This window comes from Rhinichthys klamathensis, unplaced genomic scaffold, assembly GCF_029890125.1.
Source record: "Rhinichthys klamathensis goyatoka isolate OS25496 unplaced genomic scaffold, OSU_Roscu_1.1 h1tg000060l_1, whole genome shotgun sequence".
In the NCBI taxonomy this organism is placed as follows: Eukaryota; Metazoa; Chordata; class Actinopteri; order Cypriniformes; family Leuciscidae; genus Rhinichthys; species Rhinichthys klamathensis.
Genome location: NW_026606605.1, coordinates 4145818 through 4172397, shown reverse-complemented (window position 1 = coordinate 4172397; position 26580 = coordinate 4145818). Strand labels below are relative to the sequence as shown.

At 36.7% G+C, this 26580-nt stretch overlaps 1 protein-coding gene across 20 annotated transcripts in view; it reads right to left on the bottom strand.

The window, feature by feature from the left end:
• The window catches only part of adgrb2 (adhesion G protein-coupled receptor B2), a 346370-nt gene that overhangs the window by 139917 nt on the left and 179873 nt on the right, over positions 1-26580 (bottom strand). For 18 of the 20 annotated variants that reach the window (XM_056249712.1, XM_056249721.1, XM_056249717.1 and 15 more), the window contains exons 5-9: positions 18158-18322; positions 8931-9095; positions 8337-8501; positions 5598-5699; positions 2356-2462 (exon numbers count right to left, since the gene is read on the bottom strand). In XM_056249712.1, the coding sequence (XP_056105687.1) occupies positions 2356-2462; positions 5598-5699; positions 8337-8501; positions 8931-9095; positions 18158-18322 (704 nt within the window). The remainder of the gene's footprint in view (positions 1-2355; positions 2463-5597; positions 5700-8336; positions 8502-8930; positions 9096-18157; positions 18323-26580) is intronic. The other 2 variants (XM_056249722.1, XM_056249723.1) reach the window with 1 other exon arrangement.

The following is a 26580-nucleotide window of genomic DNA, read 5'->3' as shown; positions in this document are numbered from 1 at the left end:
CAACCCCAAACATTGGAATAATTAATTAATTAATGAATGTAAAAATAAATAAATAATTTTACATAAAACCACAAACACACTAATATATTTCCATTCAGGGTTATCGTTAACTAAAACTAAGACTAAAATTAAAACTATTTTTTTTTTTAATATGTTAATTGAAATAAAACAAAATATAAATATTAGTTGAAACACTTAAACTAAACACAAATGAGAAATGTTGCTTTGGCAAAAGCAAAACTAAAATAACATAGCATTCCCTTAATCAATAAACACACTTAAAAAGAGAATAAATAAGCACGCTGATTTAAAGGTAAGCCAGAAAAGGAAGTGCAGAAGTACATGCTGGCTTTGAAGCTGAAGCAACATTGATCCAGGACTGGAGCAAAGCGAGAGCAGTTTGAAGCTATCGACAGCAGCCTTAATCTACTTCCCATCTACAGTCAACCAAGCTGTGAGCTTAACAAAGTGAAAACATCGTCTCCCTCAGTGAATTAACCAGCAGAGTTCTTGCTCGCGGTTGAACGTCAGCGGACGAACTGTTGACTGTCTAATGACAGTACAGCGAGTGCACGACGTGCCAGACAATGGCAATCACAGCTAATTAAGCATTGTGTGATGATAATGAGGGGTTATTGGACAGGTTAACAGCGCAATCAACCCCGGCACATCATGCCTCGGTCCAGACGTACAATTAAAAAACAACTCGGCATTATGAACTCAAAGTCAAAGGTCGCGGCAGAGGAATTAGTAGGAGCGCATCAAGGCAGACTGTTGAATCTGTTATCAATCGTTATTAGAACCCAGAGGTCTGAAACCTGGAGATGGAAAGTATATAATCAATATAAACGCTGGGAGCTAGTGGCGTTTCTTTTTAAGCTTTTAAGCATTTACGGTAGGGAAGGGTTCAAAGGAAGCATCTCAAAGTAATGGTTATCATTCCCTTGGTGTGTGTGTGTTAAAATGAGTGACGATCCAGCACTGGAATTGACTCTTTTTAATGTTTTGCTGAGTGCTCATTGCAGTTATTATCATTCGTGGAAAGTGACAGTGGCATTGTTCTCTCCAGAACACACGGCCCTTTAAATACACTCCGATCTTTTATTTTTCTGTGCCTTGTGAAACCACCAAACTAAATGGAAACAAATGTGTGTTAGCTTCTGATATGCATTCAGTGATGCACATGCCGCTACAATGCTGGTGTATGTATTTTTTTAATTCTTAATATTCAGCTGCTCATCCATGCCGTCTCCTGAGCTGCACAATTCAGGAACTGACTGTAGCAGATGGAGGATATTAAATACAACTGAGCAATTGAATTAGTCAGTATGTATTAGTTCATGTATTAATTCAGCATGAATCAGAAAGTATAATTACTTCCACTATGTGAACTGTTTTCCACAAGATATATCTTGAATTTTCCTGACACACTGGCAAACAGTTTTATTATTATTATTACACATAGTAATAAACAAATAATAAATAATGTATTTAGAAATAATAATAACTGTTATTATTATTATTACAAATATGAATACAAATAATTTATTTAGACAATAATAATAATAAACAATGTATACTCAAATATTTAAGAATTGATTTCGAAATAATAATAAAATATTATTAATCATAATAAATAAATACATATTATTACTAGGGCTGTCAAATGATTAATCACGATTAATCACATCCAAAATAAAAGTTTTTTTTACATAATATATGTGGGTGCACTGTGTATAATTATTTTGTATATATATAAATACACACACATGCATGTATATTTAAGAAAAAATATTATTTATATATAAAATATTTATATTTATATATAATATAAATTATATATAAATCTATATACAGTATATACATTAAAATATTTCTTAAATATATACAAGCATGTGTGTGAATTTATATATATAAAATAATTATACACAGTGCACCCACATATATTATGTAAAAAAAACTTTTATTTTGGATGTGATTAATCACGATTAATCATTTGACAGCCCTAATTATTACTAATAATATTGTATTGTTATTATTCATAATAATGATCATATTTAAAAAAATAAAGATATATATTTTAATGTTATTATAATGACATAGTAAAAGAGAGTATAATGTCAGTCTTATTATCTTGCGCAAATTTGCTTCTCAATTAATTTATGAGAAGATGACGATACTCTATACCACAAACCTGATTTCAAGATCAACATATAAACAAAATCAATATATAAACTCCTCATCAAAACTCTTTATTATTGTGTTAGATAAGGTGCGTAAACAAATTCATATTTATAATCTAATCCTACCCCATCTTGTGACATCACAGCACGTCATCCACATCCATGTACTCACAGATAAATGTAAATATCTATATTCGAGTGAGACACATCGGGCGAAGCTCGGAGGACCCCAGTAAGCAACTCCATTAGCGTCCAGCAAGCAACGACGACTAGCAGATCCTACAGGGAGAGAGAAGGAAAAAAACACATCGCTATCATTGTTTGTGCACAAACAATAACAGCATGTCAAGGTTTGACAGACACGTACTCTGTGAGGTTCACACGCTTCATATTAAAGACTTCACTGCGATGCGGCATACCATAATGCCTGGGATAATGTCTGTTTTGAGGATGTCATTTTGCAACGCTGTTAAGTCAGTTTTGCTTAAAGTTTCTGCCACTTGCATCATTCAGATCACGGCCAATGAAACCCGACATTGGCTTCAGCCCCAGTACCCTCGCTGGAATAAAAATGGGCCGGAAAAGTCAAGCGAATCACTCTCTGCAGGAATGTTTTTTTTCGGGGAGGGGGTTGCATGCATGACAGTCTGTGCTGGCCGGGACGTGGAGTTGATATAGATTACAGCTCGCCGTTGACCTCATTCAACACTCTACTCTGCGCTCCCACTTCAAAGACTTCATTTATTAGCTCTTTCTGTTTTTATTAGGTAAAAATCACTGAGCGCCCTGGGTGTCTTTCTCCACTAGTATCTGAGAATTATTGCACACTGCACTCAGAGGGCATAAATAACCTCAAAAAAACCTCTCCTACTGCACTTGGAAGGTTTAGAAATACTTAAACCAAACCGAGGAGTGCAGAATACTGAATACCATCGCTGTATTTCTAAAATAATTCAACACGAAAGTTGATATTGCGGCTTTATACACTGTCAGACACTTGCATGTGTCATTATATTATTAACATTTTACCAAAACCAAACAGAGTCATGAGGGTTTTGACCAATGTCGGACATAGGATATGTCTATTGCATTACATTTTCATCAACATTTAGGTTATTCATTTTTTTCCTGTCATTTGGCCAAAATCTCGTACTAAAAAAGATGAGGTTCTATAGGCTATTTAAGACAGTATTGACAGTATATATTTATTTATTTATTTTATACATAATTTATATATATATATATATATATATATATACATATATATATATATAAATTATGTATGGGCCATTCTACAGAATTGGTGCAAACTGCTTTCCGACAACCAAAAAACACATTTAAAAAGCATTTAAGTATTCAAATTTTAGATGTTTACTAAGATCCTTCTATTATCCATTGAATCCCAAAATAATATTTACAATATAAGTAAGCTTAATATATATAAAATCATCATTTATTGAGTACTTTCAATTGGGAGGTGGCTGTCCCGAACAGTAACCCCTAAATTTCAACTTGTCAAAAGGATATTGAAATATTTTTTTTTCAATTGTTTTTCCATTGTTGTTTTTAAAAAAATATATTTTTGATTTCTTTTAAAAAGTAAAGTAAAAAAAAATTAATCATGAAATTACATTCATGTAAAAAAAAAAAAAAATGTGTCCCACATTTTCATGTCACTACCAAAACAGTGTGTGTTTTAGTCCATTGGCTGAGACGGATTTTAACCACACCCCTACATTTTTGATCAGGAAATATTCTTGTGTGCCTCTCTCTCACAGCCTCTTTCATTGAAGATAGGTACCATCATTTTGAGGGAAATGTGTTCAAAATTCAGAATATCTGTGTGTAACTTTAAGGGACATCACTACCAAACATCTTTTTTTCTGCAATTAAGGAAACTTTTTTGGGTGTAATTCCATAAAATGTAGTATTTATGTGTGCACAACAGAACTGTGCTAGGTAACCATGTGCTGGCTATCATCTAGTTCAAGGCTTAAAAGTATCTTAAATTGTCACTACCAAAACATGTGGTGAATTTTCGGTTGTGACATCATGGTTTTAGTGTTATTCGATAACATTTAGTTTGTGTGTGTGTACAACTGTCCAGAAGTGTGCTAGGTAACCATGTGCTGGTTATCATCTTTGGTACTAGGCTCAAAAGTATCTTAAATTGTCACTACCGAAACAGTCATGACTGAAACATGCCATCAATGTTTTGGTAGTGACAAAAGGGAACACATAACCATTTATTTGGGGGAAATACGAAATGCGAGGTTTCTGCCTAGTTATACACTAGTTAGCCACACGTTATATAGCAATCCCAAAACACAGCAGAATGTCCCGATGTACAAAACAACAACATGTCAATGTCTGACATTAAATCTAAAGCCTCGCAAAAAAAATCTGAAATTTCAATCCACCAAAAGTGATGTCTTGATATCATTGTTATATTAACTTTCTGTGGCGGCACATATTGGGCTGTAAACATCCTCATTAAGTTCCCTCTCACACACCACTAATTCATCTCAATGGGCTTCAAAACTGAATGCCGATTAACTGTGTGGAAACCAACTTATTTCGAGCCTGTTGTGCGATGTTGGTTTTGGAAGCTGAGTGATTGCATTACTGATGGAGTTTTATAATGTGGTTTAACTGATCATAAAATCTTTTAATAAAGCTGTATGTCATGGTAAGAGAAGAAACAAATGTATCGGAGATTGAATTAGATATGGCGTCTTTGGCTGTGGCCAAAACAACATTAGATTGTACTTTCGGAGTTTTATGTGATGCAGACGGCGGCGTACACTCTGAAGCTAATCAAGCTCGGATCATTAACTTTTCTTGAGCGGTTTTAATTTACTACTAATTTGTCATTTAGCTGACATTTTTATCCAAAGCAACGTACAATAAACTTTTTTTTGAGGAACGGCCGTGTTTGAACAAGCTGTGGTTAGACCCGCTAAAGGGCAGAATGGTCATGGATTGCTCCTTACACAGTTTGAACCAGCAAACTTTTGATTACAGGCCAAGAAAGAGGCCTCACCACTCATTACTAGATCACAATGGAAAAATTCCTCAAATTAATTGGAATTAAATTAGCAAATGATGACTTTCATTTCTTCACACGCTTCAGAACACTTGTAATGTCACAGGTCAAATTGACTGCTTTTATAATTCTCTTTCGGTTTTATTTGGTTAATTTTGGACAGCAATATGAACTAATAACTCTCATTTAGATCTAAGGAGCAGTTCCTCAAATTATTAAACATTTTGTTCCACTAAATATAAAGTCATACAGGTTTGGAACGGCATGATGATGACAGAGACGGCTTAGGAGAACTATAATTTGAATTGGAGAAAAAGAGTCAGACAGACTTCAAGTAGAGAATGGACAGAATGTTTGCAGTGACGTACCAGTGGCATTTGATGGACACTTGTTGTACACCGTCTCTCCAGCTGAGGCTCTCTTCCACGTCATGGCTACTTGGTACTCATCTTTACAAATTTCATGAGGTGCTGCACACAGTATACAAGAAAAGTAAGAGGTTAACCAGCAACAAAAAGATACTATAGGATACATGTACGAAAAAAGTCCATTGTTGATTGGGAATGGACTGATGATAGATAGATAGATAGATAGATAGATAGATAGATAGATAGATAGATAGATAGATAGATAGATAGATAGATAGATAGATAGATAGATAGATAGATAGATAGATAGATAGATAGATAGATAGATAGATAGATAGATAGATAGAATGATAGATAGAAAGATAGATACAGTTAAATAAAGGCAGACAGACAGATAGATAGATAGATAGATAGATAGATAGATAGATAGATAGATAGATAGATAGATAGATAGATAGATAGATAGATAGATAGATAGATAGAATGATAGATAGATAGAACAATAAAAAGATAGATAGAGTTAAAGAAAGGCAGACAGACAGATGCTAGATAGATAGATAGATAGATAGATAGATAGATAGATAGATAGATAGATAGATAGATAGATAGATAGATAGAATGATAGATAGATAGAACAATAAAAAGATAGATAGAGTTAAAGAAAGGCAGACAGACAGATGCTAGATAGATAGATAGATAGATAGATAGATAGATAGATAGATAGATAGATAGATAGATAGATAGATAGATAGATAGATAGATAGATAGATAGATAGATAGATAGATAGATAGATAGATAGATAGATAGATAGATAGATAGTCTTGCTTTTCAAAATAAATAACAAACAAACAAACAAATAATTAAAAAAAAAATCAATAAATAATACTTTCTTACCCCATTGGCAAATAGCTTTTGTCTTGTTTTAAGCATAAGTTAAAGTGAGGTTTATGCCTCAAAAAAAAAAAAAAAAAAAAAAAAAAAAAATACTGATTAAGAAAGAGATCACCGACTGCAACAAACACACACCTCTCTCCAACTCTCATTCAAAAGCTCCTTCAGAACAGAGAACAACCCAGGGGTGAGATACAGAAGAGGACTGGGTTGAAAGCGGAGAGAGAGATGGAGAAAAGAACCCTACTCTTTTTCATCTGAACATAATACACCCCGACAAAGCTATCGGACAGATTTTTGTTTTCAAGTTTCTGCCGCCATCAAAGCGCTGTGCCCAATATAAGCTCTACGGCAACGTCTGACATTTATTTAATCTATAGCCTCCCAAAGCTGCAGTCAAAGGAGTGCTTATTAAAATCTGCTGTTTGCTGCTCTGCCTGACATGATGACAAATCACACATAGCAGCACTTTCAACTGTTCCCTTCTGTCAAGAATGACCCGTCTCAATTGAAAGAGAGGAGAAATGGAAACAAAGGAGTAGAGTGAATGTTAAATATGGAAGAAGAGAGAGAGAGAGCGAGCGAGCGAGAGAGAGAGAGAGAGAGAGAGAGAGAGAGAGAGAGAGAGAGAGAGAGAGAGAGAGAGAGAGAGAGAGAGAGAGAGAGAGAGAGAGAGAGAGAGAGAGAGAGAGAGAGAGAGAGAGAGAGAGAGAGAGAGAGAGAGAGAGAGAGAGAGAGAGAGAGAGAGAGAGAGAGAAGCAAAGGCCACTTTTTACAAACAGGGTACAAAATAGGGTTTGAAAGTCTTTAAAAAAAAGCCACATTTTCTTTTCTTTCTTTTTTAACAGGCATCCAGTAAAAGCTTCAGGGTGTGTTGATTATCAACATTACAAGATCATACTGTACTTAATGTTATGTGAGCTATATTATTTTCTATTTATTTATTGAATACAAGGTTTGCAATTTTGTTACCAAATATGTAAGTTTAAAACCCTGATTTGGGAGATTTGGAAATGTTATGAAATGTATAAATTTAAATTAAATTAAAATAAAATTACAGTGTGTCTCTTCTTGGGTGTCATTTTAAGGAGTTTTTTTTTGTTGTTGTTGTTTTTTGTTTTTGTTTTTTGCAATGGGATGAATATCTTGTAGTTGTAACATGGTTGTGCAAATAATGTGAGATGCAGCTAAATATTACGTATTTGGCCTTTTTTTTCATTACATACAATAAATGAATTAAATATCAATTCAAGAGATTAAGTCAATATGATATTGGATATTAACTAGATATTAGAAATAATCAAGAGTGTAGAGGTATTAAAGACACGTGATGTTTAAAAAAGAAATGTGTACATCAGTTGATGTGTATTTTATGTTGGATAATAGTTTCTGTAACACACACCACGGTTCAAAAGTCAGGGGTTAATAAATACATAAATAATTTTACTCAGAAAGCTGTTCTTTTGAACTCTCTATTCATCAAAATATCCTGAAAAAATTGTGTCACGGTTTACAAACAGTAATTTTAAATTTTAATAATATTTCACTATATTGTTTTTTCCCCCACTGTATTTTCGTCAAATAATTGCAGCTTTTCAAAAACCTAAAAAAATCGTACCAACCACAAACATTGGAAAAAGGAAGGAAGGAAATAAATAAATATTTCAGAGTCAAATGTAAAAGAAAAAAAAAATCATGGAACACTATTTGTCACTTATTTATTGTACCGGAGACCATCCCAAATGTGCAAGGCAGACTTATAAATGGCTTGGAGAGTCAGTTGCTCTGTACAGGAAATCAAAGGAAAAAAAGAAGGAGTGAAGAGGAAATAAAAGACGTACACACACCTGGGCACTTCTTGTCATTGCAGGAGCGCACTTCCTCTCCAGAGCCATCGCAAGGGTAACCCTGGATTCCCGTGCCTTCACACATACGGAACCGACGCTGCCAACCGGAGTCACAAGTCTTAGAGCACAAGCTCCAGTGATTCCAAGCACCCCAGTTCCCTCCACCTGCACAGGACCGAGCAAACAAGGAACACCCGTGACTCCACATTATGAGAGGAGACGAGTCAATGGCCATCTACACACTGCAGTTTTGATATACTAGACTGGAACACAGTGAACATGCAGAGTGAACCGACGACTCAGAAGTGAAGTCACAACCATAAATAGCTAGTGTGAACATAGTCATAAAGCACCTGCATGAAGCTTATTTCCGCTTATTAATTATTATCAGGGGTGCTAGCTGGCATATGCTGACACAGCAGCGTGTCTGTGCAACAAGAAGAGCAGTGCAGACTGGTAAGTCTCTGTGGTTTGGTACCACAGACAATTCAGAACGTTCCCTGCGATTAATTAGACCATGACAGCAAACAAATTGCAGATGTGCACATAAACTACCTGTCAATTTAAGAGTGAGCCCACCAGTGAGAAACTTACCCCCGCAAGACGGGTTGGTGCACTCACGAGTTTCGGCATGCGGCCCCTTACACTCCGCCCAGCCGTGAACCGACACACTGCAACGCCGCTGCCTCTGCTGAGTGCCCGAGCCACAGGACACGGAGCACTGGGACCAGGCCGCCCAGTCCAACCACTGACCCTCCACTGCAAGAGAGAGATGTGAAGGTGAGAACGGAATAAGACTGGAGTGGAGGAAGGACAGGGAAGAGAAGGACATAGAAGTGAGTGACAGAAACAAACAGGAATCGGGCAGTCAGACAGAAAAAGAGAGAGAGACGGGGTACAGCAGGGGTCTGTGTTTGTCGGTAGTATTTGACATTGTAGCTTGGATAAAATGATGGTCACTTACCCTGATACAAACCTGAGAGATCGACGACAACAAACTGAGTTTATTTTTATGTTAATTAGTGATGCACCATTAGTGATGCTAAAACCATCAGCACATAAAAAAAAAAAAAAAAAAACTTCTGGAAACTACAGAATTTCGTAGCATTCAGGCTGCATGAAATGTACAAGTTTGCAAAAAAAAAAATCCATGTTATTCAAAATTATTTAAAAATGATCTAAAATTAGGACTGATAATTAATAAAACTTGCTGTTATAGATATATACTCATTTGCATTCCAAAGGAACGATAGCTAGAACGCAAGACAGATAGATAGATAGATAGATAGATAGATAGATAGATAGATAGATAGATAGATAGATAGATAGATAGATAGATAGATAGATAGATAGATAGATACATAGATAGATACATAGATAGATACATAGATAGATACATAGATAGATACATAGATAGATACATAGATAGATACATAGATAGATAAAGTAGTTCAGCTCTCATCTAGAATTTTACATTACAATTTTTTTTACAATTTACGAGGCAACAAAATATACAATATTCAGTAAAAAAGACACTTTTCAAATTGGTCTTAAAAACAAGTAAAATGTTTGAATTAGGGGAAAAGTCCTCATATAATCTGCAATAGCCTTCAAAAGGCATTCACTACAATCTAAAAAATATATATATATAAGAAAAAGGAAATTGGCTGATAGAAATAGTCACTGAATATATTGTGATTGACCCCTACATATAGTTTCATCTGCCAGGTCACATGTATAACAGAAATGACATCATACATTTCATTCACTAATTTATTTCCAGCCGCTATTTCAATTTTAAATCCTATATTGAGAAATGCTTTTTAAGATCACCTCTTCATCAGCGGACATTAAATTACAATGCATGCTATTAGAACAAACCCTGACCTGCACATTAAAGGTGCAGCAAGTGACACACTCTTTATTCTTCAGAATTGTAGTCTAATGGGTTTCCGGAGAAGACCAGTAATTTAGTTTAATTAATTAAAGAGAGATGGACCACTGAGACAAATCTTAAAGCTCATGAAGTTAAATGGAGGGTTTGATAACATTAGTGCAGAAATTTATGAGAAACCGCACTCTGATGATAACAATTTATTTCAGTTTGACTGATGCATATTGCAAATGTTTCAGCCTTTAATTTCTCACAGGAAAAATGTTGAGTAAAAATTCATTATTCCACTGATTACTATTAATTGTTATTCTGTGAATAGAAAAAAAGCAGCAAGCACATTATGTATTTTACATAATTTCCACATAGTCGATTAACTGTGGTTATCAATAGAGTTCATACTCTGTCCATATTCATATCGGTCTTCTCTCTGACCGGCAACTACAACAAAATTCATATAAAATCTTTTGCATAATGAATGAAAAAAAGAGATCATGTACAGTGACTAATTTTTGCTTTATTAATGAGATTCATGGTGAAGTTCTATGTGAATAAATAATAATACATATGGGGGGAGGAGCATGTGGCTTATGAAGCCCTTTCATAAGCCCATGTCACTATTCCGAATTCCATCGCTTATGAGTCACTTTGTTGATGCAAAGCCTTTATGAATTTGCAAGTGTTTAATGGCTGGATGAAACAATGTGGCTTTTAAATGTTTCACTTAAAGTATCCCAAGATCCTTTGCAAAACATTAAAAGGTCTACATGCCTCGATGGACACATATTCATTATGTTCGAAAGTAAGAATTATGCTTAAACATCATCCATCAAATGATGGCATTAATCTTATGCCTTTATGTTTATATAATGAATGCTTTCTAGTATGCACTATCTATTTCACAGTAGGGGGGGATGTTACGTCTTTTGACTTTCTGCAGCAATTTCAGGATCTGTGCATATTAACCTCTAATATCACTTTTATCTTATTTAAATGTGTGTGTGTGTGTGTGTATCTCGTTTTGATTGATGATATGAACTGAAATCAAATTATCTCTCAATCTAATGGGTTCCAAGGAAGACAGAGCACATGATGAACGAAAATGCCCATGTCAATTTTGCTCTGTCAAAGCAGATGCTCGACAAACTTAGAAAAATGTACAGTATAACATTACTTTAAAGTAGCCGCAAGACCGTGACCTAAAAATAGTTCCAAAGGGATTGGTGTAGTACGAATAGACAGGCGAGTAGGATATATACAGATATACCAGACACATAAATACACACCCGCATAACTGCATATTATTATAAAGTGTGAAAAAACACAATATTTGTTTAATATTTTTATAAAAATGAAATAAATAAACCAACAAACAACCTCTTTAAAGGGGACCTATTATGCCATTTTGTTTTTGAGGTCTACTAGAATAGATGTTCATGCTTGATTGTTCAAAACCCATTTTACATTGTTGCTGCACCTCTCTTCCCAGTCTGTCAGTAACGCTCTGTTTAGTTCCTGTCTCTATGAAGCCCCTCCTTCTGAAAAGAGCAATGCGCTCTGATTGGTTGGCTGGATCAGTGTGTTGTGATTGGTCGACCGCTTCAAGCGTATTTCGTAAATGTCACGGCCCTTACGATACCCGCCGATTTCAACACACTACTAACTAACTCAACCAGCCCTCGCCTCGTTCATTTTGCATGTGTCTTGGTCAGGAATTATTTAAAGGGGACATATCATGAAAATCGGACTTTTTCCGTGCTAAAGTGCATTACTCTTTCACGTATCTTTACATGTGGTGTATGCATGTGTATGTGTGCGTGCCTATGAATGGACGCATTTGTATGTGTGCGTGTATGAAAAAAAGTGTCCTAAATGAAAACTGTGCAACCCAATGTCACAAAAAATACTTGTATCTGATGTATTATACTTTTTTAAAGTATTAAATTTTTCAACTTTAAAGTGTTAGTTCCTTTCGTTTGTGATTTTTCTGTTTTTTTCTAAATAAAAATCAGAAAATGTATTCTCGTTTTTTAAAATTTTTGTCTATTTAAATTCTATTTACAAACTCACCACACACAATAATGGTCAATAACTGTAATTTGTTGAAAGCTAATCTTTTCCTGAAAAAGATGACACCTTGCACATGAAGATAGCACATTATTTTAGAATTTTACAGTCAAAAAATTTAAATGTGTGTAAAACACCTATTTTAGCTTCAGGTTCTAAAGGGTTAAACGAATTCAACCCAAGCGCTCTTTGGTGTAGTGGATGATTACGTTACTGTTGATCATCTGTACCATCATCGTATAAAGCCCGCCCTGACAATTTGATTGGTCCGAACAGCTCTGGTTTGAGCATAGTTGCTCCACAACGGATCAAATCCAGACCGAACTTCCCGCCCTCAAATGTTGTGGGCGGGGCTAAGTTCGGCTGGCATACAGGCTATCGACCAACCCAAAAAACTTGAGAAATAACAACTCAGAAACTTTGTTTGGGTAAGCCTTTCTCTGCCAGCATGTCAAAAAAAAAATAAGCCGATCAGATTTTGCTCCCCTTCTGACGTAGGAAGGGGATCTTATTATAATATTACCGCCCGTTAATCTGCACGTTTCCACCCACGTCGGTTTTTGGTTTTCGCAATCGCAAACCCCATTTGGATTTCGCAATCGGAAACAGTATAACCATTTCTAACGCAATGGCAAAAGTTCGAGCAAAGCATGCCATCTCTCGCTCAGGCTTCACCCTTGTGGTATTTTGACCAAAAAATGTCACAGTTGTCTTATAAAGACCTCAGGGAACTGTGTCAACTTGTGTAAAAGGCGGGGAACAGCAGCTCATTTGCATTTAAAGCGACACACACAAAAATGGCTCGTTTTTGTTTACACCCAAAAAGGGTAAATTTAAGGCAAACAGGGGCACATTCTAGGGACACCATAGATTTATATTGCATCTTGTGAAAAGGGGCATAATATGTCACCTTTAAAGGCACACTATGCAAGAATTGTACCTTGATATAACAGCTTCAAAGTCATTTCGGTGGTAAACAAACTCATAGTAGGGCGAATCATCCTGGTAATAAAGCTTGGCGGGGTCGCCGCTGGAAAAACCAGCAATGCAAGTTTGAGAGGAGCGCCCCCGACAAATCTCGCGAGAATCACGACTTGCTTTACGGCAACGACGTCACACACATCAACAACCACATATGAAGCACGAAGACACTTGCGCGCATTTCAGACGTGATACTTGACGATGGAAAAAGCAAAGAAAACGCGGTCGGAAGAGACTTGGAAAAGGAAAAGAGAATCTGACCGCGTGAGGAACCGGAAAAGAGTCCCTGATTCGCCCTCGCTATGTGTGTGCGTGTTGTGTGAGTGAGCGCGAGGGCGGGCGCGGCTGATGAGCTGATCAGCGCCAGCTGTTTTGAATGAGGATGTCCGATATATTGTTTGTTACCTCTTCCTGTCTTTGTCAGTTGGTTGTTGAGGCTACCAGGGTTCTACTCGCCGTGTTCTCCTGCATTCCACTCCTGTACCATGCAGTGGTTTCCTGAGATTTTCCCGGAGGAATTTCTACCTGTTCCTGCATCTGTGTCTGCCCACTGTGTCCCTGCGTTGCCGAGCCTGAGTCTTCTTCTGTCTGCTTCCATTTTGACCCACACGGATATCTACTATTGTGCTCAATAAATTACTGTTTACTCGCAACTGAATCCTTTGACTATTTCCTTGTGACAGTCCCACTCGGTCGGGCTTTCACTAGTTGGCGCGAGCTAAAAAGCAGCACTGGATTCAACCGCGATGCTGACCTGGCGATCTTGTTGATGGATTAAGTAGCCTAAATCTCTTATTTCTAAACTTGATTGCATTCTATGTTGTTGCGCTTGCTTGTAGTATGCCATTTTTTACGATGCTGTTCATTCATCCATTGTTGATAATTAGACCAGTCCAAAAATGTCCACATATGTCTAGATAGCTATTTACGACAGTGTAAGTGTTCCACAGCGACTATAGGGGTCACTGTTTGACTAAAACACAATTTCTGCATAATGTGCCTTTAAATGAGGAACTGTGGATTGTGATGTGTTTGTTCCCGGAAGAAAACTCAAGACTATAATGGAGGCGTTTCAGGGAGTTCAGAAACAGCGTGCATTGATATAGAGAATAACTTGTTGGAGTAACTTTGTGCTTTGTAACTTTGCAGACATTTTCCGTGCTCAAACAGCAACAGTATACACTAAAGACAGTTGAACTTAAAAAAAAAGCATAATAGGACCTCTTCAAATGTTGGTATAGCAAAGCAAAATCAGATGCAGCTGCATTCTGTCTGAGCTCATGGAGGATCTGTGTCTCAAAGCAAGTGCATGGTAAATAATAATCATATTCTTAAGCCTCACAAACTCAATAAACATGGATAAATGTGGCCTGTCTGTCTACGCCTCCATGAGAGTATTGGACTCATCATCGCTCATAAAGCGAGCGGCCAATGAGGAGAGAGATCCTGCATATCGCGGTTGCCAGGAGAGACAGCAGCTGCAGCTGAAACCCAAACAAACACAGATGAGCATTTATGGCACCTCACTTTTACATCCCAAGAACATAAAGGGAAAGTGAGAGAGAAATCCACTGTATAATTAAGGTAATAACACTGACTTCAGCACACCAAATGGATACTTTGATTATCCCTTACTTGCAAGACATAAACACGCACAAACAAACAGATGCATCTGCGCGTCCATGGTTATAGGAATTCTGGGCCGTGTTCCGACCTTTACTTTAATGTCTTATTTCTGTTCTATATTTGATCTCATTTCTTATGGCTTATACTTTATCTTTAATATATTTTAGCTGAATAACATAAACTGATGAGCTTGTTGATAAATCAAATGGAAGGTTCAGCAATGTTTTATAATTTTGACATTCAGCATGTTGCATTTTAATCGGAGTCTGACAAATTTGTAGACCAGCTGCTGATGCAGTTTATTATAATAAACTGCTAGTGTATTTGTCCATTAAAGCAAAAAAAAAAAAAAAAAAAAAAAAATGTAGGAACAGCAATCATTTTAATAAACACTTTTTTTTTTTTGGCAATGACAACATGACAAATAAAGTGTTTGGAAGAAAGTTAAACCCAGGCATCCCTTATTCACTTTTGTGGAGTTGAGAACATGACTAATTTTACTTAATTTCTTTCTTAATTTCATAATTATGGAATATACTGTATATAGACTACCATTCAAAAGTTTTAGATCAGTAATATTTTTAAATGTTTTTAAAATGCAATTTATTCCTGTGATCAAAGCTGCATTTTCGGCATCAATATTCCAGTCTTCAGTCACATGATCCTTCATAAATCACTCTAATATGCTGATTTGCTGCTCAAGAAACATTTATTATTATTATCAATGTTGAAAACAGTATTTATCTGAAATATAAATCTTGTAACATTATACATGCATTTACTGTCACTTTTGATATATTTAATTTTAATGCATCCTTGCTGAATAAAAGTATTCATTTCCTTTATTTCCAATAAATAAATAAATCCTTACTGACCCCAAACTTTTGAACGGTAGTGTATAATGTTACAAAAACTCTCTATTTCAGATAAATGCTGTTTTTTTTAACTTTATATTAATCGAAGAATAAAACATAAAAAAATAAATAATTGATAATAATAATAGATGTTTCCATAATTATTATTCTTAATAATAATAAATATTCTAAAAAATACTTTCAGATTACGGAATATCAGATTAAATTTTTTTTTATGCTTACAAAAAGACTTACATTTGCTCTCTATTAACTTCTAAAAGATCTGTCTTTTTTTTCCCCTTCAGGACAAACTTTTATAAAAGATAAGTCTCAAAATGCATTCCTCTAACGAGTCAATAGAGTGCACTCTGAAAATCATCTGAGAAAACAACTTCCTATAAGCAAAACATTTAGAAACGCTTTAATTAAACAAAATTTTAATGAGGACAATCAGCATATGCTACTTCAAAATAGACCAACTATCCCCTTCCAAGACTACTCTGCCATCTCTTATACAGTACCATCTCTTACCACATAAGCAAACATTAATTAAGAGGAGTAAATTACAAAAACGGTCCCACGGATACGCTGGAATTGAAACCGCTCACACTTTGATCACGGAGAAGCAAGCCATCACTGTAATCATAGACTCAAGTAGAGCTGAAGTAATGCAGGAGAAAACACACCGATGTTTACAAGACATCCATTTAGATTCACAACAGCCAACCGTCCTTTACAGTGACCCAGGACAAGGTATATTACATTGACTTATCCTGTGTTGACTTAAATTATATCAGTGGATTACACGTCAGTTGACACCCATGAACGCAATTGAATATTAAGAGGGTGAAATGTGTTTTACGCATGGATGCCTCTTGGTAGATGAGAACAGGTGGAAGATCTGCTCTCTGACAGGGTGTAATCACTGTCAGTCAAAAGCGTTCGGCCGGACTGGCCCAGCTGTTCATTTGTGCCTCCTCAAATAAAAGACAATCACAGTGATTGGCTGTCACCCTTAACTCTTCAACTGTCAGACTAATGGAGGTCTTCAACTCCAGGTAGGAACAACTGTTCAAACTGAAAATGAATTGAAATGTAGCAGACAAATGATTTATTGCTCATCTCATTGGGGTAATAACTAATTTTGGAGACGGATCCTGTTCGCCAAGACCGGAGTGGTGCTGTAGAAGAAACAACAAACCCCAGCAGGTGCGGACACATGTGATTGGATCATCTAGGATTCCCATTAGCTTGAGCCGAGCCCCCATTTGTGTAGCACTTCAGCATAATTCTGGAGACTGGCATAATGAATGAATGAAATCTAGGAGGAGACTATGAGGCATGGCTGCAGAGAGAGAAAGCAGACAACACAGAGCTCGAGCGCCCTTCACACCACACTGAGACAGAACAGGAGGGGTGAGAGAGACCGATGTGAAACAAGCAGACGGGTGAAGCTCGAGGCAGTGGGGATGGCACACAGGAAGGAAAGGGAAAGGTCAGACAGAAAGAGACATGTGAATCGAGAGACAAGAGAGGAGAAGATACACAACACTGAAAAAGGGTAAAGAATAGGGAAGTCAAAGGAGTCCAGAAGACAGAACACACTGGGTCTCATTCTCTAACTGTGTATATGCATAAAACCTGTCATGTTTTTTTTTTTTTACTTAAACCAAATAATAAACATTATTATTATTAATATTTTCATAAAATAAACACATGTATTGTTATAAAATTACAATATAATATAATAATTTAGTTCTTTAATCCACACATTTATTTGTAATATACTATAATAATAATGTAATATAAACATTATTATTATAGTATATTACAAATAAATTTGTGGATTAAATAACTAAATTATTCAAAAGCGTGTAAATCATACAGTGTATTACATTTTCCATTACATTAATTAAATTAAATCCATTAAATAAAATCAATTCAAACGACATATACTCAACAACAACATTTAATAATAATCATAATAATAAATTATTTATAATTACATAATGTATAATTCATTATTTATAATAACACACATTATATGTGTCTGTATACAAACAAAACTGTAATAAGTATTTATTCTTATTATATTATACTTTCAAAAAAAAAAATCTAGTTTAAATGATCCTTAAACTATTATTATTATTATTATTAACTAATAAAAACAACATGCATTATAGTTCGATCTATAGGGATTTTGCATGCAAACCTTTTCTGCACACATACAGTAAGAACACAATACAATACAGTAATAATAACAATAACACGATAATAAGAACACCTACGCAATTATTGGTAAATGAGACCCACTGTGATAATAGGCAGAATGCACTTTAGAGTTGAAAGTAGAGAAAAGAGAGAGAATATTGGCAGATGAGGAAATGGAGATTAGTACTAACCAGGGCACACAGCTATATTGCAGAGTTTGGTTTGCACCTCGGGCCCTCCACAGGCCTCGCTTCCATGCTCGGGGAGCACACAGATCCTGCTCCGGGTCCGAGAGCCTCGGCCACACGTGACTGAGCACAAGCTCCAGGAAGACCACTCCTCCCACAGCCCATGCACTGCAAACACCAACAAAACCACCAATGGGGATGAGGGAAGATGAAGGGAGGTGGGCCGAAGGGTCCTTCAGTCTCCAGAAGCGACCCACAGGGGCCACACAGAGGCGAAACCCCGCCCACCTGAAGGATAAAACCTGGGAATGCCACCAACATGAGCCTCAACCGTCAGAGAGGAAGCCTTCAGATCAAGGGTTAAGGGCAGAGAAGGAAATGAAAATGAAACAGCATGTACAACATAAATGAGACGTCACTTATCTTGTTAGGAGCGCCAAAGTGCAAAAGATCAAGGCATGGGTAGAGCAAAAATAGATGAAATGCACCGTTTGATCATGAAACGTGTCCAATTGATTGTGTTCCTGCCGGGAGGATTTCAATGAAGTTGTGTCCTTCAAGGATTCTTTGACTATCGGAAAAAATATATAATATGCGATATGCATTTCGTTTTATGTTCAGAGACATTGAATAAGTATTCCGTAAATGTATTCTTAAACTCTTTTTAATAGACGTCAAATGGAGGTGTCAAACTTTCAGGTACGACTCTAATATGCATTCAGATGACGGCTCTGTTCCGAAACCCAGTGAGCTGCTTACACAGGCACAACCTTCTAATGAAACTGAACCTCATAAGTGAACTTTTGAAACACTCTACATAGGCAGAAACTCGGTGTGCCTACAAAATACAAAATTGGTACACAATTGTTTGAGTCAATACATTATAAATCCTTCTTTTAACACGTGTTTTTGTCCTAACCTGATTCACTATGATAAGTCTATGATAAGTGTATATATTTTAGACCTGTCGTGATGGTTTTTGCGGGAAATTATCTACTTTGATCTCGAAATGCTGGACAGAGGAGAGTCTGCTGGCAAAAAGAGAATGCGACAGAGCTCGTAATAAAACAAGAACCAACATTGGCAACATTGGCATTTTTGGAGATGGCGAGAACTGATGGATTTGAAATGTTGTAAAAGCGACGCAGAGATGGTGTTATTATTACTCAACAGGTGAGTAAGCTATTTATTTGAACAGATAAATTGACATGCAACTCTCCAACAGAGTTCATTGTAAAGCATCATCTATTGTAAAGGGTCATTTCATTATAGCGCTGTGTGAGCTGGAATGTATTTTCAAGGAAGTTCTGTGTATTAAAGGTGCTCTATGTAACTTTTCTACTAAAATGAATCCTTTTTTTATTGCCTGTGTGTGAAGGGGTTGTAATCACACATTAAAATGATCCACTTGTCAAGTTTTGCTATTACCTCTGAAGGCCAGTATTCCTATTTCTATGTGAAGTCTCCGGGTCGGATTTACCGTGAAATCCAACGGATGTGACGTGCATGCGCGCTCCCGAGCCTCTCTCCTTATATACAGTCTATTGTAGACGGTCAGGGAGTTACGTCCGGTTAAAGGCGCACGTTTTTCGGCTTATATCTCAGTCAATCTTTGATCAATATTCCCAAGACTCTAATCGTTCGTAGTGCTGGACGGGGCCTTTCGAACGAGCCCACCCCCGAGGTCCAACTCGCCCGGCTCCCCGAGTTATAGCCGTTCGAAATCGGGGGTCCCAGCGAACGGCGATCCGGTAGGGGGCATCCCCGAGGCCCGCCACTCTAGCGTTCGGGCAAGGGTTCCCCTGGGACCTCCTCCCCCGAATTTGAGCTCTCTGGGTCTTTGCGTTCCAGAGATACGAGCGATTTTCTTCTGAGATCGTGACGTCACCGGCGTCCGCAATTTTGCAGCGCGCCCGATGGTTTTCTGCTAATATCTTCGCGAAAACACCACCAAAGACTATGGAACTTATATGGTTCTTTTCAGCTCGACTAGATGGTCCCAAGGAGCTCGGTGCTCGCCGAATCCGTCTTGTATTCGCCGAGATATTTGCGTAATAGACGGTATTGTCTATGAGTTCGAGCACGAGCGCTCTTGTAAAATTTGGTTGCAATCTGAAACATCACCACTAGAGGCCGCTAAAAGTTACGTAGATCACCTTTAATGGGTAAAGCTACAGTAACATCTTCAGCTAGTCAGCTTGAGTTCCTTTCCATCTACACTGGTTATATCTCTTAAGCCTTGTAATAAATGTTTTATGAGCAGTAGGATAACCATATTCCGAAGCATAACCAAAACAATGTTCTTCCGTAAAATGCATGCAGTTTTGTTTTTAACCACTAGAGGGTCAGACGTTACTTAGTGTACCTTTACTTCATTTTAAGTACTTAGTCACTTTTTACTTCAAAATCGATTTCAAAACAGTGTACGTAAGAAGCATAAATATACATAGTGCGCACAAATATACAGAGTGCACATAAGCAATCATTTTTTAAATCTCAAAAATGGTCGAAAGATTTCCACATTTTATGAATTTGAAGCATACTTAGTCAATGCTCGTGTACTCAAATTACCTCGCTTCACAATCGATTTTAATACAGGCAAATGACATTCTAATTTAATAGGCACAACATAGCACATTTGAGGTCAATCGCTTACAATAATTTAAAACAAATTTTTATCAACAATTAATTTTAGTTATATATTTAATCATTTACTACATTTCTCAATTCTCTGTAATCACACTGAAAGTTCCTGTGAAATGGTCAGTTTAAAATGATTTAAAAGTAAAAACTGTGCTAGTCACAATGCATTCTGGGCACATTATGCGATGCTGCCTTAGAAATTGTCTCAAACTAGGTAGCGGAGAACTATGTAGCCTACTGTATGAAACAGTCTTCGCATTGGGAATAATCCTCAATGATGCAAACAAAGGCAGCTTACTATAGGTTACTAGTTACTATTTATTGGAACTTAATGTATGACTGTGGGCTTGATGAGATGTTATGGGTGAGGGTGTGAATGAACTTTGACAAACCCCTGCAGTGCGACAACAGTTAAAACAACAGCCGAGATGAATCCAACAGATCTTTGAAAGTGGAAGAGCGGACATCTTTACTAAACCAACAAGGAAGTCAACATTTGATTCTCTGTGTTGCCATAGAAAGAGGGAGGACATGCATCTTGAGGTGTGTGGAGTGACTGTGAAATCACAAGATAAGACGTTAATATAAGACCATATGAAAAACAGAAGAGAAGGATGGAAGAGTGAGGTTGAAAAGAGTGACTCGGGTGAGGACAGAAAGAAAAACAGATCCTGACAGGGGATAGAAGGCAAGAGAATTGGCCAGGATTTGAGGAAAGGGGGGAACGAAAGAGTAAGTAAAAGAGACAGAAAAGGAGGTTTTGGAGGGGGCTATTGGAAAGAGCGAGGGAGAGATTGTAAGGCCTCCTCAGTGTAGAGCAGGGATGTACTGTGAATTATGCATGCTGATAAATAATTGATAACGCTCTGTAGTGCAAAACTCAAAGGAGCCATGGCTCAGCTGCACATACAGCATGCAGAATAAAAAAGCTTGTATGAAGCGAATGTGTATGTGTGTGTGTGTGTGTGTGTGTGTGTGTGGCCTGGTAAACCCTACATTATGGGGATAATACTAAGTGATGTTTTTTGAAAATGTAAAAAGGCAGAAAGCTTTCTATGATGGGTAGGTTTAGGGGTAGGGTTAGTGTGAGGGATACAATATACAGTTTGTACATATAAAATCAAAATCATTCTGTCTACATGTGTGTGCGAGAGAGAGAGAGAGAGAGAGAGAGAGAGAGAGAGAGAGAGAGAGAGAGAGAGAGAGAGAGAGAGAGAGAGAGAGAGAGAGAGAGAGAGAGAGAGAGAGAGAGAGAGAGAGAGAGAGAGAGAGAGAGAGTGTGGGTGTGTGTGTGTGTGTGTGTGGGGAGGGGGGGGGGGTTTGGATGGATGGATGGATAGATAGAAAGAAAGATAGAAAACATAGTGGCGCTTGTTGTTCAAAGAACTTGGACACAAAAGCCATCTTCGGCATATCAAATAAGACAACTGGTAACAAAAAAATACATTTATGCATTTATAAGTCTCTAGTTACCTTCTGCCATTTATAAAAGTCACTTTCTACACAGATTTTTTTTTAATGGATTTAATTTGGAACCATTTTAACTCAGGAATTGCTAATGCATTTCACAAACAATTACAGAGAAATGGCAAGTAACATTAAACTGAAATTGTATTTTCTTGCAAAACCTACTCCAATAATCTTCCTAAAAATCATTTAACAGAGTAGAGGACCGGCTGCTAATAGGGTTGCAGAAAAATATGTAAAAATGCAAATTACAATCATAGTAAGTGATTAGAGGAAATAACTTTTTTCTGTGATACGATGAAGCAGAAGATATTTTATAGCACTATACAGTAATACAGGCTATTTCGATTAGTATTGCATTATAAATACCATATATATATATATATAATGTATATATTTATCTATTTATTTATTTTCCCTCAGTGGATATATTCTAAAGGGCTCATATTTCATATTAAAGGCATTTTTTGAGGCGTGAAGGCATGAATTTCAATTTTGCATATATCCTGACAAAAAATAAGAAATTACTGTCACAATAAGACAAAGAAAAACGGAAAATTAATACTTTGATCTTTGTAATGATGTATAGTTTGTCAAGATTAAATAAAGACCTTTTTTTACCCATATGATTCAAATAAAATGATAATAGAAACATGAACTATAACATATACGTGTATAATATGTGTAATATGTGATTTTGGAAGAAAAACAACAACAATTGAGAACCACTGATTTATGATAACTACAGCGCGGTTTCCGAGGTCGGTAACACTTTACTTGAAGGGGTGTACATAAGACTGACATGACACCTTCATAACCATGACATGACATATGTCATGAATATGAATTAGGGTTTATGCATGTTTATGACAACTGTCATTAAGTGTCTTTCGCTCAATAATGACATTTTGAATGCAAATATGACATTGTTTAAGATGTCTTTGTTATGACACCTTGACATAAACCATAACATCATAACCTGTCAGTGTCTTTGTCATGACAACTTGACATTAAATTAAGTTAAACTGTCATGTGGTTGGTTTTGACATTGGCTGTCATAAGGCCATTATAACTGTGTCATGAATATTTTTCGTGACCTCAACTACAGTGGTACAAATTGAATTTGTCATTAAACAGTTATAATGGCTTCATGACAGCCAATGTCAAAACCAACCACCTGACAGTTTAATGTAATGTTAACCAATAAAGCTAAGTGGTTTCTTAAGTTTGATAATTAATCTGCTATGTCATGTTTATGACAGGTTGTGTTGTCTTAGTAATGTCAAGTTGTCATGACAAAGACACTGCAGGTTATGATGTATTGGTTTATGTCAAGGTGTCATAACAAAGACATCTCAAACAATGTCATATTTGCATTAAAATTGTCATAATTGAGCGAATGACACTTAATGACAGTTGTCATAAACATGCATACAACTTCCTTCATATTCATAACATGTGTCATGTCATGATTATGAAGGTGTCATGTTAGTCTTATGCACACCCCTTCAAGTAAAGTGTTACCCAGAGGGGTAATTTACTACTTTGCTTACTTGTGTCGAGTTACAATCGGTCACGACAACTGTTGTGTGTTGTATGACAGTGCTAACTTTAAACCTGGCACAATGGAATTAGAGACACTAATTATGATAAATGAGAGCTATAGTGGAGATGACATATATCATGTATCACACGTTACTGTATATGGCTTCAGCAGACTTCGAAAAGTGCTATTATTGGAGCTTGACAGCCTTTAGAAAGAAAATAAGATGAGTAAATGCCCATGTGAGTAAACATTAAATAAGCGTTCAACTTTCCCATGGCTGGCGAGTCACTGGAAGTCTATTCTTGCCGTGACTTCCAAACATTCTGGTAGTTTTGGCCTGATGAGATGCTGTAAAGGGTGAGATGCGAGGGGAGGATAACAGCACTGATTTTGTGTGGCATGGGGAGAGGCTGAATACTAGGCTGATGTGCCCGCAGTGCTCATTGCCTCTATAGACCACATTATGTACTGCAGTATCCATCAAATCACTGTCTGTGTGGACTCATGCAGAGACCCAGAGCCCGTCTATCCGCTCCCCACAGGGGGTGTCAATTCCTCCTACGACGGAGGAAGAGAGGGATAAATGTAAAAATAGGTACATACTGACCACCAGACCACATACTCAGGGTAAAAAAAGCAACAAAAAGCAGTCAGGTTTGATGTCGAAAAGGTAGAGAAGGAGTCTAGACAGAGAGAAATAAATAAACAGGCACAGAAAGAGATGTGGTTGTGAACCGGGCATGCGGGGCAGACAGCAATCCTCAAACCAATAGATCAATGTCCCCTCTGAGCATTTACAACACCACCAAACCCCTGTTCTGTGGCTCTGCAGGCTGCAGGCATTGTTCAGTGTTGTTTACATGTCGTAAATATTATTTATATCAGTTAGGCCAACAGCAACAGCGTCTGCAGATATAACTGATGCAGTTACCCTTTAAAAAGCTGCGATGAATGAGCTATCCTTGGATCCCTGTAGTCTGATGCGTCACTAGATTTAAAGGGTAAAAACAAATGCATAGCACCACCTGTTGGTTAACTGATGCAATTGCCCCTTTTGCCCTAAGATTAAAGGAATACAGTGGTTCTCACTTGATTTTTCTTCAGGACGCAGATTTGATATTGCACATCAAACATGTTGACTCAATACAGTGAGATTAAACCACACATTTTTCTCACAAATTTCAATGATTTCATCCAAACTGATCATGTTGGCTTCTGTTTAATTTGGCTGCTTCTACTAAGCGACAGAGGAATCGATGGAAAAATGCGACAGAGTTTGATTGGACGCCCACACTTTGGCTTCAAAAACAAAAGCATTTTCTCCACATTTTAATATGTATATTTTTTATTTATTTTGCTATAGGCTAAATATACTCTATTTTATGGTAATTTGCATTTAGCACTAAATTCATGCAAAAAATAAAGTATATAATTAAATGACCACTAGAGAAAGAGGATACACTTTATTTTGATGGTCCACTTTAGACATTCTACTAATATAAGTAACTCTGCAGCTACAACTAACTCTCGTTAGAGTACTAGTAGACTGTTATGTTATGGTTATGGGTGGTGGGGTTCGGGTTTGTAGTTGACGTAGTTGCAAAGTTACTTATATTAATGTCTGTTGGGGAGCATCAAATAAAGTGTTAGCAGATATTAAGCAGACAGTCTAGTAATACTCTAATGAGAGTTAGTTGACATGTAGTTGCAAAGTTACTTAGTTAGTAGAATGTCTAAAGTGGACCATGATCATTGACAAAGTGTTACAGAGAAAGATGTTTACTGCATATGTTGTCAAGCATAATGCCCAAAAGTTGCACCAGAATGAACAATAATGTAGTTGTGGCATTGGAACTGATTTGTTCTCATATGAGCAACCACATCATCTATAATCCTGCATTAATGTGCTGCTTTATTTATTTCAGTATTCCATTAAATTCCACAAAGGACTCCCAGCTTTAAAAAACATTATGAGTCCCCAAAGCATCATCCTCCAAAAGTTTACTTAAACATGGCTCTCCCATTTGAATCTAGGTCTCATGAGCCATTTTACCTGTCTGAGATAATTGCATCAGATTTCATTCATCAATAGAGCCGTGAGCTTTGAAAAGCGTTTCTTCATTAAAGTGGAGCAGATTGAGTTTGGCCTTACGCTGCTCTGCTCTACTGCCCAGACACAATGACACGCAGGAGCGATAGACATATCCTCAAAGGCATTGAGAGGAATTTCTTAAGGCTATCATGAAAAGATTCATTTAGATTTTGGCTTACATTGGGACCAAGGTTTTAGTATTGCAGATAACTTGTGATCTTGCCATGGAAACCTTCTGACTGATATCTTAGCCTTTATTTAAAAAGGGAATAAAAAAAGTTCATCTTTAGGGGATGCTGAGGCTAATTGTCACAAAGGCATATATTATTAATTAAATTCTATACCAATGGCTTTTGTGTGTGTGTGTGTGCTTTTGTTTTTGTGATATATGAGGACACAAATGTGTATAATGACATGCATATTACACTGGTATTACAACTTACACGTGACATATGAGGACATTGCATGAGGGATAGGGGCAGTGTAGGGGGATAGAAAATACAGTTTGTCCAGTATAAAAGTCATTACGCCTATGGAATGTCCTCATATATCACAAAAACACAGCTGTGTGTGTGTGTGTGCGTGTGTGTGTGTGTGTGCGTGTCATCCAAACTAAAATTATAAAATGTATTTTGTTTTAGCTTTTGGGTAACAAATGAACAAAAAGTAAAAAAAAAA